This window comes from Pogona vitticeps, chromosome 3 (genome assembly GCF_051106095.1).
Source record: "Pogona vitticeps strain Pit_001003342236 chromosome 3, PviZW2.1, whole genome shotgun sequence".
In the NCBI taxonomy this organism is placed as follows: Eukaryota; Metazoa; Chordata; class Lepidosauria; order Squamata; family Agamidae; genus Pogona; species Pogona vitticeps.
The window spans coordinates 226238306-226262343 of record NC_135785.1 but is presented as its reverse complement, the minus strand read 5'-3'; the positions used below and the strand labels follow the sequence as shown (position 1 = coordinate 226262343).

The 24038-nt window shown below is 37.3% G+C and overlaps 1 protein-coding gene across 50 annotated transcripts in view; it reads left to right on the top strand.

Moving 5' to 3' along the window:
- The window catches only part of BBX (BBX high mobility group box domain containing), a 164152-nt gene extending 144257 nt beyond the window's left edge, over window positions 1-19895 (top strand). For 47 of the 50 annotated variants that reach the window (XM_072993916.2, XM_078389906.1, XM_078389895.1 and 44 more), the window contains 7 exons: window positions 721-801; window positions 4839-5751; window positions 6914-7052; window positions 7792-7940; window positions 10300-10419; window positions 10647-10839; window positions 15953-19895. In XM_072993916.2, the coding sequence (XP_072850017.2) occupies window positions 721-801; window positions 4839-5751; window positions 6914-7052; window positions 7792-7940; window positions 10300-10419; window positions 10647-10839; window positions 15953-16040 (1683 nt within the window). In that variant the 3' untranslated portion in view covers window positions 16041-19895. The remainder of the gene's footprint in view (window positions 1-720; window positions 802-4838; window positions 5752-6913; window positions 7053-7791; window positions 7941-10299; window positions 10420-10646; window positions 10840-15952) is intronic. The other 3 variants (XM_078389892.1, XM_078389891.1, XM_078389893.1) reach the window with 1 other exon arrangement.
- Window positions 19896-24038: the final 4143 nt, after the last annotated feature.

Genomic DNA, 24038 nt, shown 5'->3' with positions numbered 1-24038 from the left:
CTTAGGTGCCTCAAGGGGGCTGTGGAATTGTCCTGGGGGGTGTGATAGATAGGTACGTAGGTAGGCACTTTAAGGCATGGTATACAGGAGCCCAGTAACTGCATAGCATGCATTAAAGTGGTTATTTGGTGCTCTTTGGCAAGATAGTAGTTAAAGGGGTATTTAAATAATACAGATTAGAGATGGGGGTATTCATATAAGAATACGAATATCGCCGCACAGCTGGACTTCACAAAGGGCCAGCCCCTGCGACCAGCCCATCCACTCATGCATGCGCTGGCAGCGGCAGCCTCACTCATCCTTTCAGGAGCTCCCGGAGCTCCGTTGTCTTCCTGCTCGCCTGGCCACTCCAGGCAGTGGGAGGGAGGACGAGTCTCCTTTCATGGCTTCAGGGTCACTAGCCGAGCAGGAAGAGAACAGAGCTCAGGAGCAATTGGAAGGATGAGCAAGGCTGCCGCTGCTGCCAGACACGTGAGTGGATGGGCTGGCTGCAGGGGATGGCCCCTCGTTAAGTCCAGGTGCGTGGGGATATATTTATATGAATACCCCCATCTCTAATACTGATCTGTTTTAACTGCACTTTTGAACGTAACTGTAGAGTCTAAAATCTCCTTTCACATTTTGTACTATACTTGCAGCCACAACTATGTCAGTGATATTATATTTCCTTCCTTCCTTCCTTCCTTCCTTCCTTCCTTCCTTCCTTCCTTCCTACTTTAGATTTCATCAAGTACATCCCATTCAGGTCCTTCTGAATTAACAAAGCAATGTGGGACATCAGCATTGTTTCAGCTGGCAGAGGTAGTATTAAAATCCTGTGGCTTAATTACTACTGGTGCATTTGGGGAAGAGAAGCTGAATGATGTTTGTTGCCAAGATCTGGGGAAAAGAAGTAGTACAGGCATAATTAGCTTGTTGTGTATAGAACGGTAAATTATCATGTTAGTATCAAGAATCTAGATTTACCTCATCTAATCAGTAGGCACAATCTTCCTAGGATCACATCAGAAACTTAAGAATTGCTTACTTAAAGAAGCTGTAACACAACCACAGAGAAAAAAAAATTGGCTCATGTTTTTGGTAATGCTTTATATTCTCAGTGGGAATACTCACACAAATGGTACATGAGTGGGCTGTGTTACTTGTTAACTTGTTGCTGTTCTTGTCAGCCCATGACATTCATGCAGCCTCATTCTGTACGTTAACAGAATTGCCTATCCAAAACACAGTTCCCAACAGTCCATCACAACAGAAATCAAGAAAGAGAAATAAAGATGGATACATCATTATTCTCAGTGAGTGGGATCCCTACAGTCTTGTCAGACCTTTGCAGCAGAGGTAGCCCTAACCCAAAACTGCCCTTTGTGTTGGTACATGAAGCAGAATATTGCACAAGGACACCTGCCACACCCTGGCAATAGAAATGCTATAACAGCATTTGCAAAAACACTTCCAGGGTGCACAGGAATGACACATTTTGTTACTTATCCATTTTAGTATAAATTGGTATTGTCCCTTAGATGATGCCACTGTATTCTACATAGAATCTGTACTGTATATAATTTACATCTGTAATCTTTATGGTTGAAATTGGTTTACGTTTCAATTGTATTTGTTTTATTCAGTTTTATTATTAGCTGTCTTGAATCCAGTTTTAGGCAGAAAGGTAGGGAATAAATTTAATCAATAGTAAAGAGCAATTTTGTTTCTGAGGGAATGAAAGTCTTTGCTCAGTGAGTAATAAAATATTGTAGCTTGAACATTTGGAAAGTGTTGTATGTTCACAAACAAACTAACATAATCCTTTGAGGTAAGTTTGTTGTGTTTGGGGCCATACTTGTATAAAAATATCATCGGTGTACAGCCGTTTTCAGTAGGCAATGTAAGGGGGACAGCAGGTTTCTCATTTTTTCCCAGTGCACACAGTGTACTAGGATTAATCCTTCAGCTTTATTTTTAAAATGATTGATTGATTGTGCCTATACAAACACTTAAGAGTGGTGGAAACTAATCAAAAAGAAATTGTTTGTACATTTGTACCTATTTGTGTCATGTCAAAAACTGTCAGAACATCCTCATCACTGTAGACTAGGGATAGATAGTAGGAAATCCTTTTGCATAAAGTTACACCAGAAAAACTGGAAATATTTAATTTAAATAAATTGAAGATTTTTTATCATCCTGTTTCAGGTTCTGAAGCTCCCTACAGCTCCCTTTTTGCCCCATTGAAGCCTTTAGGAACCTCACGACTAGGGAGCAGGCTTTAATAGTCATAAATCAGCACTAGATCGCTACCAACAGTCTCAATTCCAGATCCAACGTACACCACTATCACTTTGTACAACAGCATTTTGCCCAGTGTATAGCTATATAGATGCTGGATAACAATTCCCTTCTTCCCTCATCATTAACTAGGATGGCTCATAGGTGTTGCTGGAGGGCAATCTGTTCTCTTTCTATAATGTAGACTGAAGTAATGATTTTGTTAAGCACTGAACTGCATCAGGCTGAAGATGTTCCAGAATAGCTGCTACTTAGTATCTAGCCAGTATATAGATCTCAGAGTTAATATGCTAAGAAATATGAAAATGCAAATTCATGCAAATTTGTGCTGCATTTAAAGACAGTTATATTTATGATATATGTACAGACTGGACTCCCAGCATTTAGAAACTTTACAATATGTGAATTATGGCATATTTTATGATTGCAATCAGAATCTCATTGCATTGAGAATTACAGTATGGGTTTTGGGCTGTGGTTGTGTCAGGGCTTGACATTCCCAGTGACAGTTTCATCACTACCCCAAGAAGATACTTCTATTCCTCTGAAATGAGCCAACCACAGATATGTCACTTCTGTTTCACTGCATGATGGTTTAACAAAGGTATAAATAGAATGAAAAGAACAGCATGGAAGATTTTTGCCCCCTAATTTTTGTCATCGGCTGAAATTAAAAAGTACTCTGGTAGAAAAAAAAACTTTTTGTTTTAAATATTTGTTTGTTTTTAACAAACCAACTCTATGTGGCAAGTGGCTGAGAATTGGAAAAACTCTGTAACCCTGTGAGTAATAATACCACAGGATGCCTACAGATATATTCATGTGAGCATGCCTCTGAGAGAATAAATGTCCTATTCCAGAGCTCAGACCTCCATGTTATAATGAAATAAACTGCTGTTTCCCCTACATATTTCAGGAGATGTATTATTATGGTAGCATACAATAACTACAGTATTCTACACACCTGGTTCACCTTCACATGGCCCAGTCTGCTCTGTGTGTGTGTGTGTGTGTGTGTGTGTGTGTGTGTGTGTGTGTGTGTGTGTGTGTGTGTGTGTGTGTGTGTGTGTGTGTGTGTGTGTGTGTGTGTGTGTGTGTGTGTGTGTGTGTATCCATCTGTCTTGTTTCTCCTTATGTATTTATTAATCATATTTATATCCTAGAGAACTAAAAGCAGGTAATATGCACAATGTACTATTTTATTTAATAGGATTTACTCATATAGTATATAGTCATACTACTGCACTTACATTGGCTATAGAATGCAAAAGAACTGCTAAAAATCAGGATTTTTCTTCCTGGTAGAATAACTCTTAAAACATCTATACAATATTAGCCTTTCCAATGGTAAATAGGAAACTGAATTATTATTTCTCTTTTTTTAAAAAAAAAAAATGAAATTGGGGTAATTTTTGTAATCTTATCTATTTTTAATTAATTTTTTTCATCATAAAGATACACAAAACTATACACCAAACAATACTTGAAAAAAACATAAATAACAAATACAGTCATAATTCCGATTGATTTGAAGTTTTATAAGGTTGGGGATAATATGAAAAACTTTTTAAAAGGAAATTTTAAAGGATATTCTTTAAAATGTAGATAACCCATTTTTAGGTAACATGTTGAAATGTTACAGGAGAATATTAAGTCTAGAGATTTCCCCATTGACACGTGTGGTGGAATTACATAGTTTTCCACATAACCTGAATAAAAAAATTGAACAATATTTTATCAGAAAAGAGAGCCATGAAGAGTAAAGGTCAGATTAAGAGGATGTTTAATATAGAGAGAATAAAAGAGGCACTAGGAGAAGAAGGAATTACCTAGTTGAAGGTAAGACAGATAATTGGATTAAGGAATAGAGAAAAACGGAAGGAGAATGTAGGAGGATGACTAAATTTGAACAAGTTATTGAAAAGAGGGAAGAGATGGAAGAAAAAATCAAAGGAAAGGAATAATAAGTGTACTATATAAGATATTAGAGGATGAATATAATATATCTCATTGAAAGAGATATGGCAAGGAGATTTAAATAAAGAAATTAGTGCTGAAGCATGGAAAATGATCTGGAGGAAAGAATAATGAAAAATATGTCAGTTAAGGTAAAGGAAACTTGTTATAAAATATGGAGATGGTATTTAACACCAACAAAATTGAATATAATGAATAAGAGATACCATCTATATGTTGGAGATGTAAGAAAGAAAGAGGAACGTATATGTGGTGGACATGTGAAGAGAAACAGAAGATAATTGTTTTCAATGAGATTTAAGAAATTATAAGGACAGATATGCAAAGATGTCCAGTGATAGCTCTGTTACATATGTTTGGAAACAGTCAATTAGGTACAGGAAAAATTGAACTGACTGTTATTATGTTAATAGCAGCAAGATTGATATTTGCAAGAAATTAGAAAAATACTAATCAATTTTGAATTTGGAAGAATAGCATAATGAGATATGGAATCTAGCTATTAATAATAAATTAACTTGTGTATTGAAACTTAGAAAGGGATTATTGAATGAATTATTATTTCTGCCCTGTTTCAGATGTGCCTTGCATCTGAGCAAGTAAAAGTGAGAGAACCTGGAAAGGCAAAATTAGAAGCATCCAGAATTATCAGAGTCTTGGAATCACCTGAACAAGTAAAAGTCGAAGAACCAGAAAAAGTTAAAGTAAAAATTGAAAAATCTCAGAAGGTGAAGGGCCTTGAACATGAAAAAATAAGAACTGGAGTGTTGGAGGAGATGACAGAATGCAGCCATGTTGCAGCTTCTGCTTTGGAAAGCACATTAGTTGGACCCAACAGCACAACTACAAAAGATCTTGCATGCTGTTCCCAAGACTTCGCAACAGCCAACATCAGCACCTTAGGATTAAGCAAACCAGAAAAGTTAAAAAAGAAAAAGAAGAAAAACAAACTGGACCGGCAAACACTTGAAAAATGCCCTGCTAAGAAGATATGCAAAAAGAGACAGTCTTCTGAGTCAGACATTGAGAGTGTCATTTATACTATTGAAGCAGTTGCAAAAGGGGATTGGGGGGCAGAGAGACTCATAGAAGTGCCCCATAAGAAAGTCCGCCTTTCTTCAACAGTGAAGGGGAATATCTTGGACAAAAAGTCACCAAAGAAAAAAGTGAAGTCAAAAGAGAAGAAAGCACTGAGGGAAAAATGTGTAGAGACCACCAAAGAACCAAAGCCTCCTGATGTTTTTAACATTACAGAAGACAAGGAGCTACTGTGCGAAGCACCTGAAAATGTCAAGTCAGAACCGCTAACTCCAACAGAGGATGTGTTACCACAGAGTTTACCAGAGCAGGTGAAAGTCGAGGACAGTGACTGTAGCAAAAAAGCAGAGACTTGTGGCTCAAGGAAATCCGAGAGAGCTTGTAAGGGTGCTCTGTATAAAACTCTAGTCTCAGAAGGCATGCTTACATCGCTGCGTGCCAATGTTGACAGAGGTATGTAAATTTTGAAATGTACTATATGTCTCTGAGCCAAATGAAAGAAAGGGGAGAGAAGAAAAGAAAAGTCTGAAAATACCATTGTAATTTTTAGTTATTATTTTATTATCATTTTTTATCTAGAACTGATTACAAATTCAGCTGAATAGACTATATGTAAATACAGTCCTGTGCATGTTGGCAATTTCCACTGTCTTCCGTGGTGCCTGCTTTGCTACTAAGTGTATCCAGGGTTGCAGCCTTAATCACATCCATCCAAGATGTGTAATTATTCTTGTCATCTTCATTCTTACTGTAACTCATTCTCTGTGTTTACTTATTTGTGAATTTGTACCCTGCTCTTCCTCATAGTAACTTAGTTGAAGTGTGTTTCCTTTTTTGATTTTTCTATAGAAGAAGGTTAATGGGCCCATATGTGCTTAATTGAGGTGGGGGAAGGGTGAAAATAACTGGGAATGTGAAACAGCAATGACTATGTGAACAACCTTATAATGAAGCCCCAGCATAGCGAACACATAATATCCTTAGTCCATTGATACTTCATTAATTCAAGGCAGAACACATAATATCCTTAGTCCATTGATACTTCATTAATTCAAGGCAGAATACATTGCATTTCCATGTAGTCTTCCATCCAAATTAAAGTAAACATATTTGTTTCATTCCCAATTCATGTAGAGGAGCATTTTATGAGGTGTTTTTTCTCTCTCAGTACATTGAAGTGTCTTTAGCATCTCTGTTCTCAGCATTTCATTGGAGACAAGGGTTTGCTGGAGTTTGATACTAAAACTAACTTTTTTAAAAAATGTGTTTATTAAAAAAAATCTCTGTTCTATAATGTTGAATGCGTGAATGATTAAAATCGGGACTAGTGATATTGTTTTATACTTTTCTTTGGCAGATTCTTTCCCCTGACAAAGCGGTGCGTGTTTTTTTAAGGGATAATTATATTTAATTACACCTTTTTACAAATACTTGAACAATTGTTTGCAAGTTAAATACAAAATAATGGTCTCAGTTACACAGTTGTCCACATGCTATGAAACCCTTGATTTATTTCATTTCCAAGCTTTCTCCGATTCCCAGGTTTCCTAGCAGTTTCGGTGTGGAGAAAAAACAAACATAAAAACTCATGCCTTCTTCCTGATACCTTTCACAGGGAAACGAAGCTCAGGAAAATGTGGCAGTTCTGATCATGAAGGATGCTGGAATGAAGAAGCCTGGGCATTTTCCCCAGGAGGGGCAAGTGGGAACAAAAAGCTTAAAAGGCCTAAGCCAAAGGAAGAAATAGTTTTGGGGTAAGTTAACATCAGGTGGTCAGTTCTGGGCACCCCTTTTTCCCAGAGATGAGAAACTTATGTTTTTGGATTCCATGTCCTAGAATCCCCTAGGCAGAATAACCATTGGCTGTGAGATCTGAGAGTTCCAGTCCAAGAAACAAACATTTCCTAGCCCAATCTGTCTTTTATAGCTCTTTTAAAGTATAGAGGAGGAAAGACCTTTTATTCATGATTGTATCTTATCTTTCTTTAATTGGAATAGTCTTACAAGAAACTCAGCAGTGAAATCTCCTGTTCAGAATTTAGTTTTATTTTTCCTGATTCAAGTTATGCTTTTGTTTAGTAGCAAGAGCCACATTTTACAGATTGGTACCATGGACAGGAGGTAGAGCAATTCAAATAATGGTAATTACATGTGATCATTATTATATACCAACAATCCAAATTATTTCCCATAGCAAGTAAGTCAAGTATGGAGAAATTTGCTATGGGAATCCACTTACTGTTAAGAACTATTCTTTTGTCATTATCTACATATTCAAACTGCTCACAGCTACAGTGAAAAGTAATATACAACCCTTAGCTGACCAGACAAAATAGAGACATCTACCTTTACAATCAATTGCTCCAGTTATTCTGTGAAGAACAGAGGATACAATATTTAAGTTCCACTGGAAGGCATCAGTCTTACTGTGTGAATTTGTTTGTTTTAAACCCATTTATTTTCTGTGCTAACTTGTTGCCTTTAATTCTTTAGCTTAGCAAAACTGGAAGAAGAATTTGAGAAAAAATTCAACAGCCTCCCTCAGTACAGCCCTGTCACATTTGACCGGAAAAGTGCTTCTATACCAAGAAAAAAGAAAAAAGTTGGTAGCTGCTCAACAGACCAACCAAAGCCTAAAAGAGGTAAGAATTCTTGCCACACACACCAATTTGGGATCAGAACAATGTACTGATTCAGAAGCTTTTGTAATCTTGCTTTTCATAATATATGCAGTATGTTGTTGTTTGATTGTTTAGTCGTGTCTGACTCTTTGTGACCCTGTGGACCAGAGCACGCCAGGCCCTGCATATAAACCAACATGAATTTGACCCAACTCTGGGAGGTGGTGGAAGATAAGAGTTGGGTCAAATTCATGTTGGTCTATATGCAGTATATTCCTTGAACGATATTCATCTGTATGCAGTATAGATACATATATTTTTGAGCATGTCAGAAATTCCACATTTGCAACACGCCCCACCCACAAGCACAACACGACACCATGCATGTGTGGGGGTGGGGGTCCATGTCCACGGCACAGTTCAAGGAAGTCCATTCACCGGGGCTTGGGGACCCCTGGTTTAATTAATTAATTAATTAATTAATTTTATATATATCCCGCCTATCTGGTCGGGTCAGGACCACTCTAGGCGGCTAACAACATAAATGATACAATAAAATTAATATACGAAACAATTATTAAGTGGTAAGACATTACACAAGGTGGGAGGAACAATAAGAGAGGAAAAAAGGTATTAAGGGGCGTCAGGGATTATCTGATGGGGAGGCCTGCCGAAACAGCCACGTTTTTATTTGATTCTTAAAGATATCCAGCGAGGGGGCCATGCGAATCTCAGGAGGTAAGTTGTTCCAGAGGCGAGGAGCCACCGCCGAGAAGGCCCGATTTCTTGTCTTCTCCTTCCGGGCCTCCCTCAGCGTTAGGCTCCTCAACCTCACCTCCTGGTTCGCACGAGTGACACAGGTAGACCTTGGTGGGAGAAGGCGTTCCGCCAAGTATCGAGGCCCTAAACCGTTTAGGGCTTTGTACGTAAGCATCATCACTTTGAAGTCGATGCGGAAACGGATGGGCAGCCAGTGCAGTGAGGCCAGAGTGGGTGAGATATGTTGGAATTTTTTCACTCCACTAAGTAATCTGGCCGCCGCGTTCTGCACCACCTGTAGTTTCCGCAGCAGCCTCAAAGGTAGCCCCACGTAGATAAAGGATATGGGCCAGCTGGAAAGTTTCCAGAGGAGGTTGACCAACACAGTAATGTATCTGGAAACATGGCCATTTGAGGGATAGTTGAGAAAGTTGGATATATGTGGCCTGGAGAAGATTATGGGGTGTTATGATAGCTATCTTCAAATATATCTTGCATCAGCCTGAGCAATATAGTCTTCTGTCACTCTAGAGTGTAGGATTCAAATCAGTGGATCCAAAGTACAAGATGACTCCGACTAAGGAAGAACATTTTGATAGAAGAGCTGTTCTGCAGTGGAACAAACTCAAAAAGTGGTAGACTCTCCTTTATTGGAGGTTAAAACGTGGATGGTTACCTGCCAGGATGCTTTAGCTATAAACATCCTGAATTAGCTGGTTGTAGGATGAAATAATCTTTTAAGCTATCTGTCTCATCTACAGTTTTGTGAAACTTTTAAAGACAATTCTTTTTGTATAAACATACTGTATGTTTTAGTACTACATGCAAATTGGCCATGGGAATTGGATTCATGTGACACCAATTGTAACAGTTTTATCAGGCAAAGCCCATACAATAGTCATGATAATTCTAGATATACTTAGGTGCAGGTCTTGTTCAGAAAAGTTTCCCGTATGTTTCATTAAAATCTTCCTTCTCGTGAAGAAAGAATCCATAATTGAATTCCACGAGGAATAGGAACTAATAAAAGGTAAGTTATTTGATAATACTCTGCCTGCACTGAATGCTTATAAGTGGTGGGGGCAGGAAGAAACAAACATCCAATTAAAGTCTCTGTAATCATGAACACATCCCCCCAAAATCTACCTATGCCGGTTTATCACTCCCTTCAGTAATAACTAATATTTTCCTGCTCATATTCTGCATTTGCATTTTTAGGGGGAGAGATAGAATTCATTACAGGTGAAATTGGGAAAGATCCACTTCTCATCATCCTTTATCAGGCTGACTGGTCGGAGATGATGGAAGTACTAGTCCATTGCTACCTTAAAGCCTCATCTGCCCAGCCCTGGAAAACTCTCTCTCTCTCTCTCTCTCTCTCTCTCTCTCTCTCTCTCTCTCTCTGTCATATTACATTTAGTACTTCTGGTTGGCAAGTACAGCTGCTTGTTCCATTTTAGCCCCCCCCCCCACACACACACCATGTCATATTACATTTAGTACTTCTGGTTGGCAAGTACAGCTGCTTGTTCCATTTTAGCCATATTAAAAGACAGAAAGCCACAAAGAGCTAGTCAGTACAGAAGGATAACCATTCTCCCTTCTTTCCTAAATGCTCTAGAGTCTGCAACATCACAAGAACCTTTGGTTGGCAGCCAGAAAAGGAAAGCAAGAAAAACCAAGATTACACATCTGGTCAGGACTGCAGATGGACGTGTCTCACCAGCAGGAGGGGTTTTGGGTAAGAATTCCATTGGATTTATCTGAGTAGTTCAGGAATATAACCAAATTATGCTGTGTGTGTGTGTGTGTGTGCATATGCTGTGTAGTTGTGTGTGTATTTAAACCATGGGTTGTTTCTAGAAGGTAGGATCTTTGAGTAAGGTCAGCCTGGCATTAACTAGGAGAATTACCTTCAGAAGTCATGTTAAATGGCTGAAGTTTGTCCTATTTCTGCTTCCTTTATAGAAGAGAAACCAAAGGAGCAGCTGCAGAATAATTTTCAGAAAGCATCAAATACAGGGATGGACTGCAGTAAGGAGTCTTTGCAAAACAATGAATTGGAGGAGGGTCATAGTGTTACACCAGACATGCCATCTGTATCTGCATTCTTTAGTCTAGCTGCTCTAGCAGAAGTAGCAGCCATGGAAAATGTGCACAGGTTGGTAATGCTTTCTTCTTCCTTTGGGTTTTAAAGAATTAATCCTTGAAGCATGCATACCTGTCCCTGAAATTAAGTATTCAAATCAGGAAATGCTTCCTTGATCCATCTGTAGTGTTTTAACTAAAAGCACTCAATTTGTAAAAGTGCAGTTTATGCAGTGAATACATTCAAACTCATTGTTGTATCCAATCCATTACCCAACAAAGAGGCTTGTGTGAATAAAATTTGACACACACATGTAAACCATACCAGTTCAGACTCCACACTCATTTTAAAGGAAACAGGAAAATGCAAAATATATTCAAATATGTTTGAAGATTTAATATATTCGCGAAGGATTTCACGACCGGGATCTAATGGTTGTTCTGGGTTTTTCGGGCTCTTTGGCCGTGTTCTGAAGGTTGTTCTTCCTGACGTTTTGCCAGTCTCTGTGGCCGGCATCTTCAGAGGACAGCAACGTTGCTGTCCTCTGAAGAAGCCGGCCACAGAGACTGGCGAAACGTCAGGAAGAACAACCTTCAGAACATGGCCAAAGAGCCCGAAAAACCCAGAACAACCATTTGAAGATTTAGATTGTGATCCACAAAAGTTGGTGCTGAAATAAATTAATGAAAGGTGCCACAATACTGTTTGGCTGAAACAGATTAAAACAGCAACTTCTCTGACCACTGGAAAATATAATGTAGTGTGTTGCTTGCTTCTATAGATGATAGTGTATGTGTATGGTTGAGACACACATGTATGTGTCAAGTTCAGATAGAGTTCAGCCTTCCTACACTTGTTTGTGAAGAGGTAGGAAGGAATGTAAATAACTGCTACTGCATAATATCCTTGAGCACTAATACATCACAATGAAATTTTATAGATGTATATTTGAAACATAATTTACTGTATGAAATTTAAACCTCAGTTTGATTTCTGCATCTATTTTATGGAAAAGGGTCATGGGGGAGAAAGGACACAAACAAAACACTGTGCCATGTATGTTGACCAAAAGAAGTTCACTTTTAGTATTGAGTGGCTTATTTGCAACATTCCCCATGGTTTTTATCGTTTAATGTTTTTGCTTCTTTGTTTATAAATTAGCTAGCTGAAATTATAGGATTAAATCTAGCAGATTCCAGAATGTTCATGAGCAGTGTAGCTTTAAGAGTTACAAAGTTTTCTTCCGAGTGCTTGATATTATCAATGTCATTTCCTTTCCAATTTTTTACTTGTTTTTTTTTATTTAGGGTAAATTCCAAACACACTAGCCAAATGTTTGTGTTTTAAAGAATTTAAAGGAAATGCAAGGGTCTCTTAAAGTAGATACTAGTATATCTGGTATGTCTTGACATGGGGGCTTTGAAATAATTCATTAAATATAACACAGTACTGTTAAAATCGTTATTTTTGTATAAAAAAAGAAGACAAATTGATATAGCAGGTATTTTTAAAATACAGCTTTAAGAATAAATAAACTCATTTCCAAAATGTCATTCAATTCACTACCAAAATAATGATTCTGCAGTTCATGGCCAGAGTCTTATTATATATTTCTGCTGGTATGATATAAATAGTTTAAATTCCAGCAGCAAATTCCTGCAAGGAATCAGAATAGCATTTACCTGTTGCACACCTAATCACACAATTGGTGCAAAATGGGAAATGCCTCCATCAACTCCCTAACTTGCAGCAATTCACTGCTGAAAGTTACATGCTGGCATTATGCCAGTGGATGTACCTGACAGGATTCCAGATGGTCTATTAAGAAATCTAATGTATTATTTCCGTGTCCTAATATGAGCAGTCAGACTTTTTTTAAGCAGAACTGCATTCATGGAAGGGAAAGGCTTTAACAATATGCAGGGAAAGCAGTTTCAGAAATAAATAGGGAAGGTACCTGCAGCTGTTTCAAAAATATGACAGTAGCTGTGGGGCTTCTCGGAAGCATTTAGACAGGGGAAAAAGGGATAAACTGCTTGAACACTCATGCAAAACCTTTTTCTTCCCCTCATCCTGTAGAATCTCATCACTTGTGCATAAGATTTTGCCGCTTGTTTGACAGAGGAGGACCCCTAGCCTTTGGAATATTTTTCATCTTTTCTTTTTAAGGCATTTCCCCCCTAAACTACCAATTTGCAATCCAAACACTATACATTTTGCTCCAAACATTCTACCCAGCCCAAATATTCATGATTAATAACTGGCATTTCCTCTTTTATTATTGTATCTTAAGTAAAACATTAAGAAGTTCTCTCTGCTAGATCCAAAGACAGAACATCAGCCACTGTTGCTGATAATTAGTAATCAGAAAGGAGTAGAAGAATATTGTTGCAAAGCAGAGTTAAAATGAATCTCTGCAGAAACCAAGAAGGGAGATGTTCATCTCTTTGTAGCTACAATGGATGAATAAATTACATTCATTTGTGTTCCTCAGAAAGAAGGAATTGTGTTTCTGATACTTAGCCCAAGCTCTTCAGCCCCTGGATTAAAACAAACAACAGAAATCTTGAACCTGTACCATTGCTTCAGAATATTTTAGGAAAAGACCAAAATAGAGAAAGAAAGCCTGAAAGGCTTATTCTCTTGATCCTACCAGCCACTGCACTACCAAACTACATTTAAAAACTTGATTCCTCAAAAATTCTTCTGTTTTTTATACCTGTACTAATACCTTTGCTAACTATTTTGGTTTTAGACACCCAGAGTTTCCTTTGTGCTTTCCAAGCTACCTCTACTCTTGCACTGTACATAAATGAACGTACTACTTGGCTTACTTTTCAAAGTAGCATCTTCAACCAGAACTGACTGGTCAGTTGTTATATGATTGAGAAGCAGCATCTTGTAGGAGGGAAGGGGGAAGACTGAGGTTCCCTTCCCCTATTAATACTACATATAGTTGCTTTCTTGGTGGGTTTTTCTTAGGAGAGGGGAAGTTCCTTTGCTTTCTTGTTTTTTGTGGGGGTTTTTTACGTTCCTTGTTTGTTATATACAGCCGCCCTTAATATTGAATACATGATCTTAGACTTAATATATTTGATTGTGGCAATGTAGCATAATCAGCTGTGTCAGCTCAGCATTTGTTTGTGGCAACATGCTGTAAATGTAAAACAATTCGCATTTTCCCCTGTTAGTGTACAGGAATACAGAATAGGTAATTTATAGTTTGATTATAATACAGGTCAAAATGGATTGTTTAAAATCAAGGCTGTTTAAATTGTTGATTTAAATGATTTTTTCCCATTATACTACTTCATATTGTTTAACAGTCATGCAAATCTAATCACTGAAATATATTAATTTGCAGCTAAGTAGAACAGTTTACCACATCTAAGAGGGTTTACTCTAATTTTTGCATCATCTGGGCTTATACCTTTTTCAATCGTTGTTGTTATGTAATGTTCACATTTTAGTGACTGCTGTTTTTATACAAATTGCCTAGAATAGTGCTGTGCTCCAGTGGGGTGGGTATACAACTACCAGAAATAAAATAATAAATAAATTTAGTTTGTGTAATTTCTTAGATAGTTTGCAATTAATATAGGAAAGAATTGCATATATCCATTAATTGTATCAAACTGCAGAGGCTGCATCAGTACATCAGGAAGGAGAAAAGTAAATCACCCACACATCCTTAATATGAGTTAGTTTATTATAACAAAAACTTAAAATGTTGTATGAGTTTGTTACATTTATTACTGCAGCATTGCAACTGCCAGAAATTTTTTTTTGATTTATTAATATATATTTTAAAAAATAAAAAATCTGTTTACATTTTTAAATTTGATTTAAAAATGTTTAAATTCCTTTTTAAAATATGTTGCTTTTTATCTACCCTCTTGATACCCAGTGCAATGCAGTGGATAGAGTGGGAGACTAGGACATACGAGGACTAGGTTTGAAAACTCTCTCAACCATGGAAACTCACTGGGGGACTATAACTGTGGTCCATTGGTCCAGATAGGCGGGGTATAAATCAAATAAATAAATAAAATAACTGGTCAAACCACTCCTTAAATATCTCACCTTAAATTTGCTATTATGGTCTCTGTATGTAAGTTCCAACTTGACCACACGTGACAGCAATAACTAAAATGTCAATTAACCTGGCATGCTGTCAACGCTTAATTAGCAAAATAAAAAAGGTTGGGGCTGTGACATTCTTTTCATATAGGGTGGTACCCTCCTGACTTGATAGAACAGATTTTGGTTTCTTGAAGGAATGTGCCCTGCATTGTATCTGCTTCCATGTGAATTTTGTATGCTGTAGGAAAAAAACCTATGGGATTAGTATCCACAGATTTATTTATCTGCTGCCTGAAAATATTAAATAAAACCCCCAATGTTTATTTGCCAGCTCTGGCTACTAGAGGGAGCCAGAGACCATGTTACCCTGTTCCCCCGAAAATAAGACCTAACCTGAAAATCAGCCCTAGTATGATTTTTCAGGATGCTCTTAATATAAGCCCTACCCCAAAAATAAGCCCTAGATAAGTGAAACCCCGCCCTCCACCATTGTTCAGCAACCAGAAAGATGTCACGCTTGTATTTGAATCAATGTATATTCTTGTACATGAAAAAATAAAACATCCCCTGAAAATAAGCCCTAATGCATTTTTGGACCAAAAATTAATATAGTACCCTGTCCTATTTTCGGGTCAACATGGTATGTATAGCATTTGCTATTTCTGAGTTTTTCGGCATCAGTGGGGATGGGGAGCTCGGAACTGTTCCTCTATGGATACTCTGGTCCTATTAACAGTTGTTCCCAGCATTAGAAGTAACAGTGGCAACAATTAGATCCAGGGCCTTCTTCATAGTGTTCCTATGGAACTCCCATTCTGTACTGTTACAACTGAGCTCATAGCAAAGAGAGCAGGGACATGTTAACACAGAACAGATAACCTAGTTCTAATTATATTTCCTGCTGTGTTTCACCTTTATCTGTTTATGTTAGTGATAGTTTAAATTGTAATATGCAGTATTTTAATGAATGTCTTGTCTGGGGATAGAAAACTATTTTTGTTGCTACTGTTGCTTCAGTTGTTATATGTCCTGTCTTTGATTAATCAAAGATGGATAGCTGTTCTTAATTCAGTTTTGGATTTCCTCTGTTTTTCCTTTGCAGGAATCAGAGAACGGCACCTCTCCCATGTGACGGACAGCCAAAAGAAATGTCTCAGGCTCCAGTGCTTATCTCCTGTGCTGACCAGTGAAGCTCTACCCTATTGTAAAACATTGTGCTTTACCTAATATCCTAGCCTTGTCTTTACCAGTGGATGCTAGTGTGATGGAGGAACCCATAGACTGAAAATGAGTGATTTGTGTTCAGTGTGACACAGATTTCACTTATAACTTGGGCCTGGGCTCCTCTGGTTTGGGACCCAGAATCTACTATAAGGATTATATTATTTCTCTGTTAAGGAACAGAAATGAAAAGATCCTAGAGTATTGCTTTCTATTGAAGGGTTTTAAAGTGGTAATCACATAGTTAAACAGAGGAGGCAGATGTTACTGTAGTTCATATAGCATCTATTCTATCAACCAGAGTTGAAAAGTAGTTTCATGTGAATAACTAGCTACTCTAAACAAAAATACAAAGGGGGGGGGGAGAGAAACTGACACACTGCACTAGTTACTAGATATTCGTAGTCCTTTTTGTACATGAAGGTTTAAGTTTTGAGATGGTTTATATAATAGGTTATGCTTACATTTATACTTCAGAGTGAATTTAAGAACCAGTTTGAAGACTCCAAGAAGGCATGGGCAGGTGTACCATTGTTAGTGGTGTATGTGTGGCCCTGTGGCCCAGAAGTTCTGCACTTTTTGTATTTGCCACCAGGGTGGTAGAGTTTATTGGCAAAAAATGCTGACAGGCTTTGTCTTGCTTGGTTTTTTTTTTAATTAAGCATAGAATAATGAGGATGATTTGCATTTGAAGTATAGGTCTGGCATATTGCTAAGAACAATATTGCAGATCACTGATTTGTCTTTCAAGTCTTGGAGAATTCACTTATTTTTAAATAGAAGTCTAAGCAGACTATGTGGAAACTAAAGCAGTAAAACAGGGAAGAGGGGAGTACTATAAATATGTTGTTCAGAAGTGACCTTAGTATTACTTCATTCATTTGGGAAAACAAACTTTTTCAATTGACATGCATACTGATGTATATATTTTACATTTTACAGACACTGGAATTGTCATAAGTACTATGCACAGTCTAAATTGGCATCATCAGTTGTATGAAGTGCCAATTCTAGTTTGGAATAGTGGATGCTGAGTGTTGTATAAATTAAGTGATGACTGAGAAACGATGTTACAGAATTTAGCCTGTCAAACAGACAGTTTTCCAACTCGTGTTCTCTGTCTTTCTTCTATGTTGTCTTTTAATCCCATGCCAACATCTCATGCCAGAACAGAGTCTCCTACCCTTTTTCTTTATATTTTTCTTTATATATCTTAACCACCTAACTCACACCAGTGGCCTATCATCCAACACAATACAGAAAAAGCAATTTGGGCTACATATACTCTAAGCCCTTCTCACCAAGTTACAGTCCCATTAACCTGCTGTTGATAGTAATTCACCAGTTCACACATTTTTAACTTCTTGGAAGGCCCCCAAACACTCATACCCATCTATTGGATCAGGGGAGGAGAGATGTGTACACAGCATACAAAGAAAAGCCTGCTTCTGCGCCCAAGGAGCCTCAGGCTGGATTGGGGCAGCATTGTACCTAACAGCAAAAGATGAATGTCTACTAGCATTTGACATGAAGCTACTTTTAACACAGGGTACTTCTTCCACAGCACAAGATGTTTCCCTACATATTTTGCATCATAGCACAATGTCTTAACCAAATGCTATTGACCAGACCCCAGCAATAATTTTCTATGAGTCATCTTGTCTCTGGTGGAATTTTGTGATAGTGTTCAGTTCAGCGAGACCCTTTTTTATGGATTAGGTCTCTATATGATGAGAGTTTACACAATTTTATCAGGCTTTCTTAATTTATACTTGACAGAATTGATAAAAGATGTGTGTTTTGGGTTTTTTTCTTTTTTCTTTTTGTAATTGGATTTAATAGCCATATGAAAAGTGACTCTTAAAACTTGCCTGGCTTAGCCTTTAATTGTTGTAATCAATGCATGTCCTTCAGTGTCTGTGTCAGAAACAACCTCAGACAGATTACAGTACACCCATTGTAATAATAGGTTATACAGTAATTAAAAGTATCACTTCAGCCCATATAGAAGTCAAAGACTTGCTCACAGATACAAATGATGATAAAGAAAGAAAAAAGACATAAACAGGAATGAGAATGTTAAATAATTTTAGAAAATTCAGTTAGAAGAATATTCCACAGGCCTCTGAAGCATGTGGCACAACTTTAATAATTGGCTTTTGTTAATTTTTTCTGAATTATTTAACAAAACAAAATGTTGCCAACATGCCATACTGTTGGGTGCATATTGTAGTGGCTTCAGGAGTGAAAGCCCAAATACTAGCTATGGTTCAAACATTGTAAGTAGCTGAAATCCAAATATCTCATGGTGCAACCTCTTCATCCTGACAGTGGTACTAGCATGTAAACTCTATGGAACCCATTAGAATAAGTGCATTTTTAATGAAGTACCACGACCTGTCTGCAGTTTTAAATTTAACTATTGTTCCTAAAATATTTCTTTATATGAATGGTACCTTTATAAAAGATGCATAAAGTTAGCTTTTTTCTATGTGAATTAATATCTTGATTACCCTTTCCTAAACCTCATTAACTGTCCCTTAGGTAAGGGACTGAATTTGGGTCAGTTTTCTGAATATGAGTGTTTTCTGATGCTTATAAACCTTTCTGTAGATATGCTTAATTTTTAAGCGATTAGGGACTGAGAGTAGCAGAAATCCTGCAAAGTTTTATAGTTTATTAGGAGCACAGTTCACTTGGAAGGTCCTCTGCACATGCTCCATTGGAATGTGCATTACTGTAGGTTTGCATAGCTCCTGTTCATTTCAGTGGGCTTCCTTCAAGATAACCTCCCAATGGTTTGTGCCCTATGGTGTGTTCCTCCCCCCACCTTCTTTTTCTGAATGATGTCTTGAATTCAATAGAGATATTTGTTAGAATGGTTATCCCTAATTTCAAGTAGAAAGAAAATCTGTTAGCATAAGAAAAATCAAACCAACAATGTACTGTTCAAATGTTTGTTTTTTATTTTAATTTCCAGTATTTTGTGTTTTTCAAAAAAATGAATTTCTGTGCATTTTCATATACCAGCAATGTCACCCATCAATTAATGTCCATGAATTCATATAGAGAATTGTTGCACCTTACTTATTTCAGATGAACCAAAATATTGTGTTTTCTGCTTTGGTTGTTTATTCCAGTACTGTTGTATTATAGTTTATCAAACCCATTCTGAATTAGCAAAAGCTATCAGTATTTATGCATTTAACAATATTCTATAGATTTGAACCTGTGTATGTCTTTTATATATTTTTTAAACAAGATAAACACATTATGCTTACCTTCCTCTATGGTTTCTTAATGAAAGTAAGGATAGATTTTTCATTGTCCAATTTTCTTGGTTTTTCCAATTTATTTATTTAGTGATTTTTGATATTTCATATAGTTTTGAGGTATACATGCAGTAGTTGCTACTGCAAGCATAGAATCAGATGGGAGGACACTGTAATGCCATTTTCACGTAATTGTGTTAGTACTGTATTAGAGGATGGAGTGGGAGTGGAGTTCTGCAGAGTATTTAACCTGTACATTTGATTTTGACTTTTCTGTTAGGGTGTTTTCCAAATACAAGACCAAAACTGATGTAAAATCTTATGGAGCTTATATCATGCTGTTGTAATTAAGACAGTATTTTTCCCTCGATTGTACTATGATTTCAGAAATAAGGATATATTTATTTAAGAAAATATGGTGTGCTTTTTTACTAATACAATATCCCAAAGTTACGAGCAAAGGATTTGGTTCTTTGACTCACTCTCCAGCTTACAGTCCAATCCCCAACTTTCAGAATTGACTTTAAATTATATAAAGCATAGTAAGAGATACTGGTCTCCGAGTTGTATCTTTTATTTGGCAAAGAATTTTGCTGCTTTCCTCAGTACCATAAGTAGCATAAATGTAGCTGCTAATTACTCCACAGTTGCTGGCTTTCTGTTCCCTTTCAAACCCATAAGAGTTGTATGTTGGGCAGCATAACATGGGGTAGGTAATGTCTATCCCTAAGAATCAAATTAGTCATTAACAAATACACCCACATACACAATATTGCATCTCTAGAGAGCCTCCCTGTAGAGATCTGCAAAAGAAGTGGTTGGTAGAGTGTTCCCTTCTACCCACAGTAGGAAGAATTAAAAGAGAGCGTGCATTGCTGGGGAACATGGAGAAATAGGTAATTCCACAAATAAAGCAAATTTACTGCATTTGCAGGTGTTTGGGAAAAGGACAGAAAGGCTCATATTAACCCAGCTGCTAGGAACACAGGCAGTCCACGTGTACATTTAACATGGATGTTCTCTGTGTGGAACCTTATACCAGATTCAGCAGTACTGTATGGTGAGAATATAAAAGGGTGTGACTGTCCTACAGTCATTAAGTATGCAGTGGATTTCCCATTGGCTGCATTTGGAACAGGCTGTAAAATGTAGTTATTTTCCAAATAATGGCTGCAGCTGCCATTGCACTTTGGGCCTTTACAGATAACTAATCATCACTGAATTTACAGTGGTAGTTTTCAGTAATTATGGAAAGCTAGGTGGAATATCATGGTTGAGTCTGCCTTTAGTATGAAGCTTTAAAATGGAACATCTTTTCATTCATTTGAGTACAAGTAAAGTTTCCATACTGAAGAGAACAGCTAGGAAATTGGGGTGATCAAAGAGAAGAGGGCATTACTGTTGTATGATTTCAGTATGGTGAAAGGGAATATATATAAATATATATATATATATATATAAATATTTTTTTAAAATCTGTGATGGAAAGAAAGTGTGGTAGAGACTATAATGATTAATGGGTTTACCTTGTACTTTTGTGTATTTATGCGTGTCAGCTGCTCTTTGTTCTTCAACTAATTCTAATAATGCTACCTCTATTAAACGTTACTGCAGATAACTTCCATTTGTTTTCAAGATTCCTCATGTAGTCTATGGGTATGTAGTTTGGACCACTCCATTCTGTTTTTTTAAGAGGCAGTTTTATAGACAAAAATGTCAAAGCTGCTATCCACAGTATTCATATTTCTACCTGATGAATGTTACATTTGTGAGGCATAATACGTTTTATTTATATATGTCATTTGTTCCTTTAAAAAGGTGACACTCCCATGTACACACACATATATACAGATACATATTCATGTAAAGGTACTTTCATTTATCTTCTCAAAGATACTGAGGGGGCACCCTACATGTGAATTACATGTACCCACCTAGATCATCTTTAATACTCTGAACTTCTCTACTGTTTATAAGAGCATTTTTAGAAGAAGTAATTGCTATCTGCTTCCTTTATTGTTGTGGGCTATAGTTGCCATATAAATGATGCAAAAAGTATGCTTTACCCTAAAATGCTTTTTACAGAGAGGATAGTAATTTGTACAGCTCTTAAACAGTATCATACATTTGAAGTTCCCCCTTTTGTCAAAAACATAGTCTGCAAATATCTTAGGACACTTCATTAAGAAAGCTGCTGAAAGCCAAGACAAAGAGCTTTTGTACATCTCATTTATTCTCACATTTTAAATATGCTTGAACATCTTTGCCTGTAGAATATCCACAAAACATCTGATTTCCTTCCCCAAATACTTTGCTCCTGGATCTGACAACAGTCCAGATAGTAATCCTTTGATTTAGTTATGCAAGTGATGAATTATAAAGTATTCTCCAGTTTTATAGATTATGCCATTCTGATTAAGGATGAATAACAGGCTCATTTCACACTGGACTGTCCAACATACATGGGCTAATAGTCTTTACTATGATACTGTTCTTTCAAAGAGTATCTTTGTTTTGTTTTAATATTAGGTAACATATGGGGAGGGAACTTATCTATAATATATATTACTATAAAAAGGGGACTTATCTATAAAATTATAGTTTGAGAAGTAAGATCTATCTCTGAATACCATGTTTTCTAAATAAAATTTCACCAGGCTTTTTAAACATGGAAAGCTTCGAGTTTTCACTGTTTCCAAACTATTTTTAATCTTGCTTTCTCCCATTAATTAAGGAGTCAGTAAACCATTTTCCTTTATATGTCAAAACAACATAAAATGTTTTGAAGAATATGCATACATCATATATTTCCACTTACTCTCTTTTTCCACGTATACTGAAGCCCAGTTCAGGCATAATTTAAATGTGTGGAGCCCACATGCATTGATGGAAAGATCCTACAGTTGTGTTCAAAATTATTCAACCCCCAATGCTGTAAAGGGGTTTAGGGACTATAGTGTAGATTTGGAATTGTATTCAGAATGAAATCCTACAAGGACGTTTTAAAGAACCAAATGCAACTAAAATAACATCAATTGTTTATGTAATACAGTAGTAAATGTTTCTTTTGTGGTTTCTTCATTGCCACAATTATTCAACCCCTTAAAGATTACCACTCTGAAGAAGAGAGGTTCATTCAGGTGTTTTCGAACAGGTATTGAAAACACCTGTGGATGTCACCGAGCACCAATCAAGCATAATAAGCACCAATTAGGCAGCTTTAAAAGGACTGTGATACTCAGCTCCTTCTAGACATTTACTGGTGTGGTTACAAACATGGTGAAGTCAAGAGAATGGTCCAGGAAGACAAGAGAAGAGGTGATTTGTCTTCACAGGAAGGGCAATGGCTATAAGAAGATTGCAAAGAAGTTAAACATACCAAGAGACACCATAGGAAGCATCATTCGCAAATTCAAGGCAAAGGGCACTGTTGAAATGCTACCTGGTCGTGGAAGAAAGAAGATGCTGACTTCGACTGCTGTGCGCTACCTAAAGCGTAGAGTGGTGAAAAGTCCCCGTATGACTGCTGAGGAACTGAAAAAAGATGTGTCAGATGTGGGTATAGAAGTTTCAGCTCAGACAATAAGGCGCACACTGCGTAATGAAGGTCTCCATGCCAGAACCCCCAGGCGCACCCCCTTGCTGTCTCCCAAGAATAAGAAGAGTCGACTGCAGTATGCCAAAAGTCATGTGGGCAAACCACAAAAGTTGTGGGATAGTGTTCTGTGCACTGATGAAACAAAATTAGAACTGTTTGGGCCCATGGATCAACGCTATGTTTGGAGGAGGAAGAACAAGGCATATGACGAAAAGAACACCTTGCCTACTGTGAAGCATGGTGGAGGGTCAATAATGCTTTGGGGCTGTTTTGCTTCTGCAGGTACAGGGAAGCTTCAGCGTGTACAAGGTACCATGAATTCTCTTCAGTACCAGGAGATATTGGATGAAAATGTGATGCAGTCCGTCACACACCTGAGGCTTGGGAGACGTTGGACCTTTCAACAGGACAATGATCCCAAGCATACCTCCAAGTCCACTAGAGCATGGTTGCAGAGGAAAGGCTCGAACATTTTGGAGTGGCCATCGCAGTCACCAGACTTAAATCCGATTGAGAACCTCTGGTGGGACTTAAAGAAAGCAGTTGCAGTGCGCAAGCCTAAGAATTTGACTGAACTGGAGGCTTTTGCCCATGAAGAATGGGCGAAGATACCCGTAGATCGCTGCAAGACACTTGTGTCAAGCTATGCTTCACGTTTAAAAGCTGTTATAACTGTAAAAGGATGTTGTACTAAGTACTAAGATTGAATGTCACTTGGGGGTTGAATAAAAACTAATAATGATGTGAGCACAGAAAAGACATTTGTGGTTATTTCATTATAAACTTAAGGTTATATTTCTCTGACCTACAAGTGCCTCTTTCATGTAAATGTAAGCAAGATGACTGAATGATCAAAATCAATGTCAAAATGGCCAAAACATTCAATTTCAGTGGGGGTTGAATAATTTTGAACACAACTGTAGCCCCAACTCCTTCTGCCATTGTTTTCATCACAGGAAAGTGACAGTATGAAAAATGAGAGGCTAGCCTGTTCCTGGGTTCTAGCTCACATGAGACACGATCAGCCTGGAATTTGCTTGCACACATCTCCCTTGAAATGAACACTGTTGTGTATTTGCACAACACTTAGCTTGTTC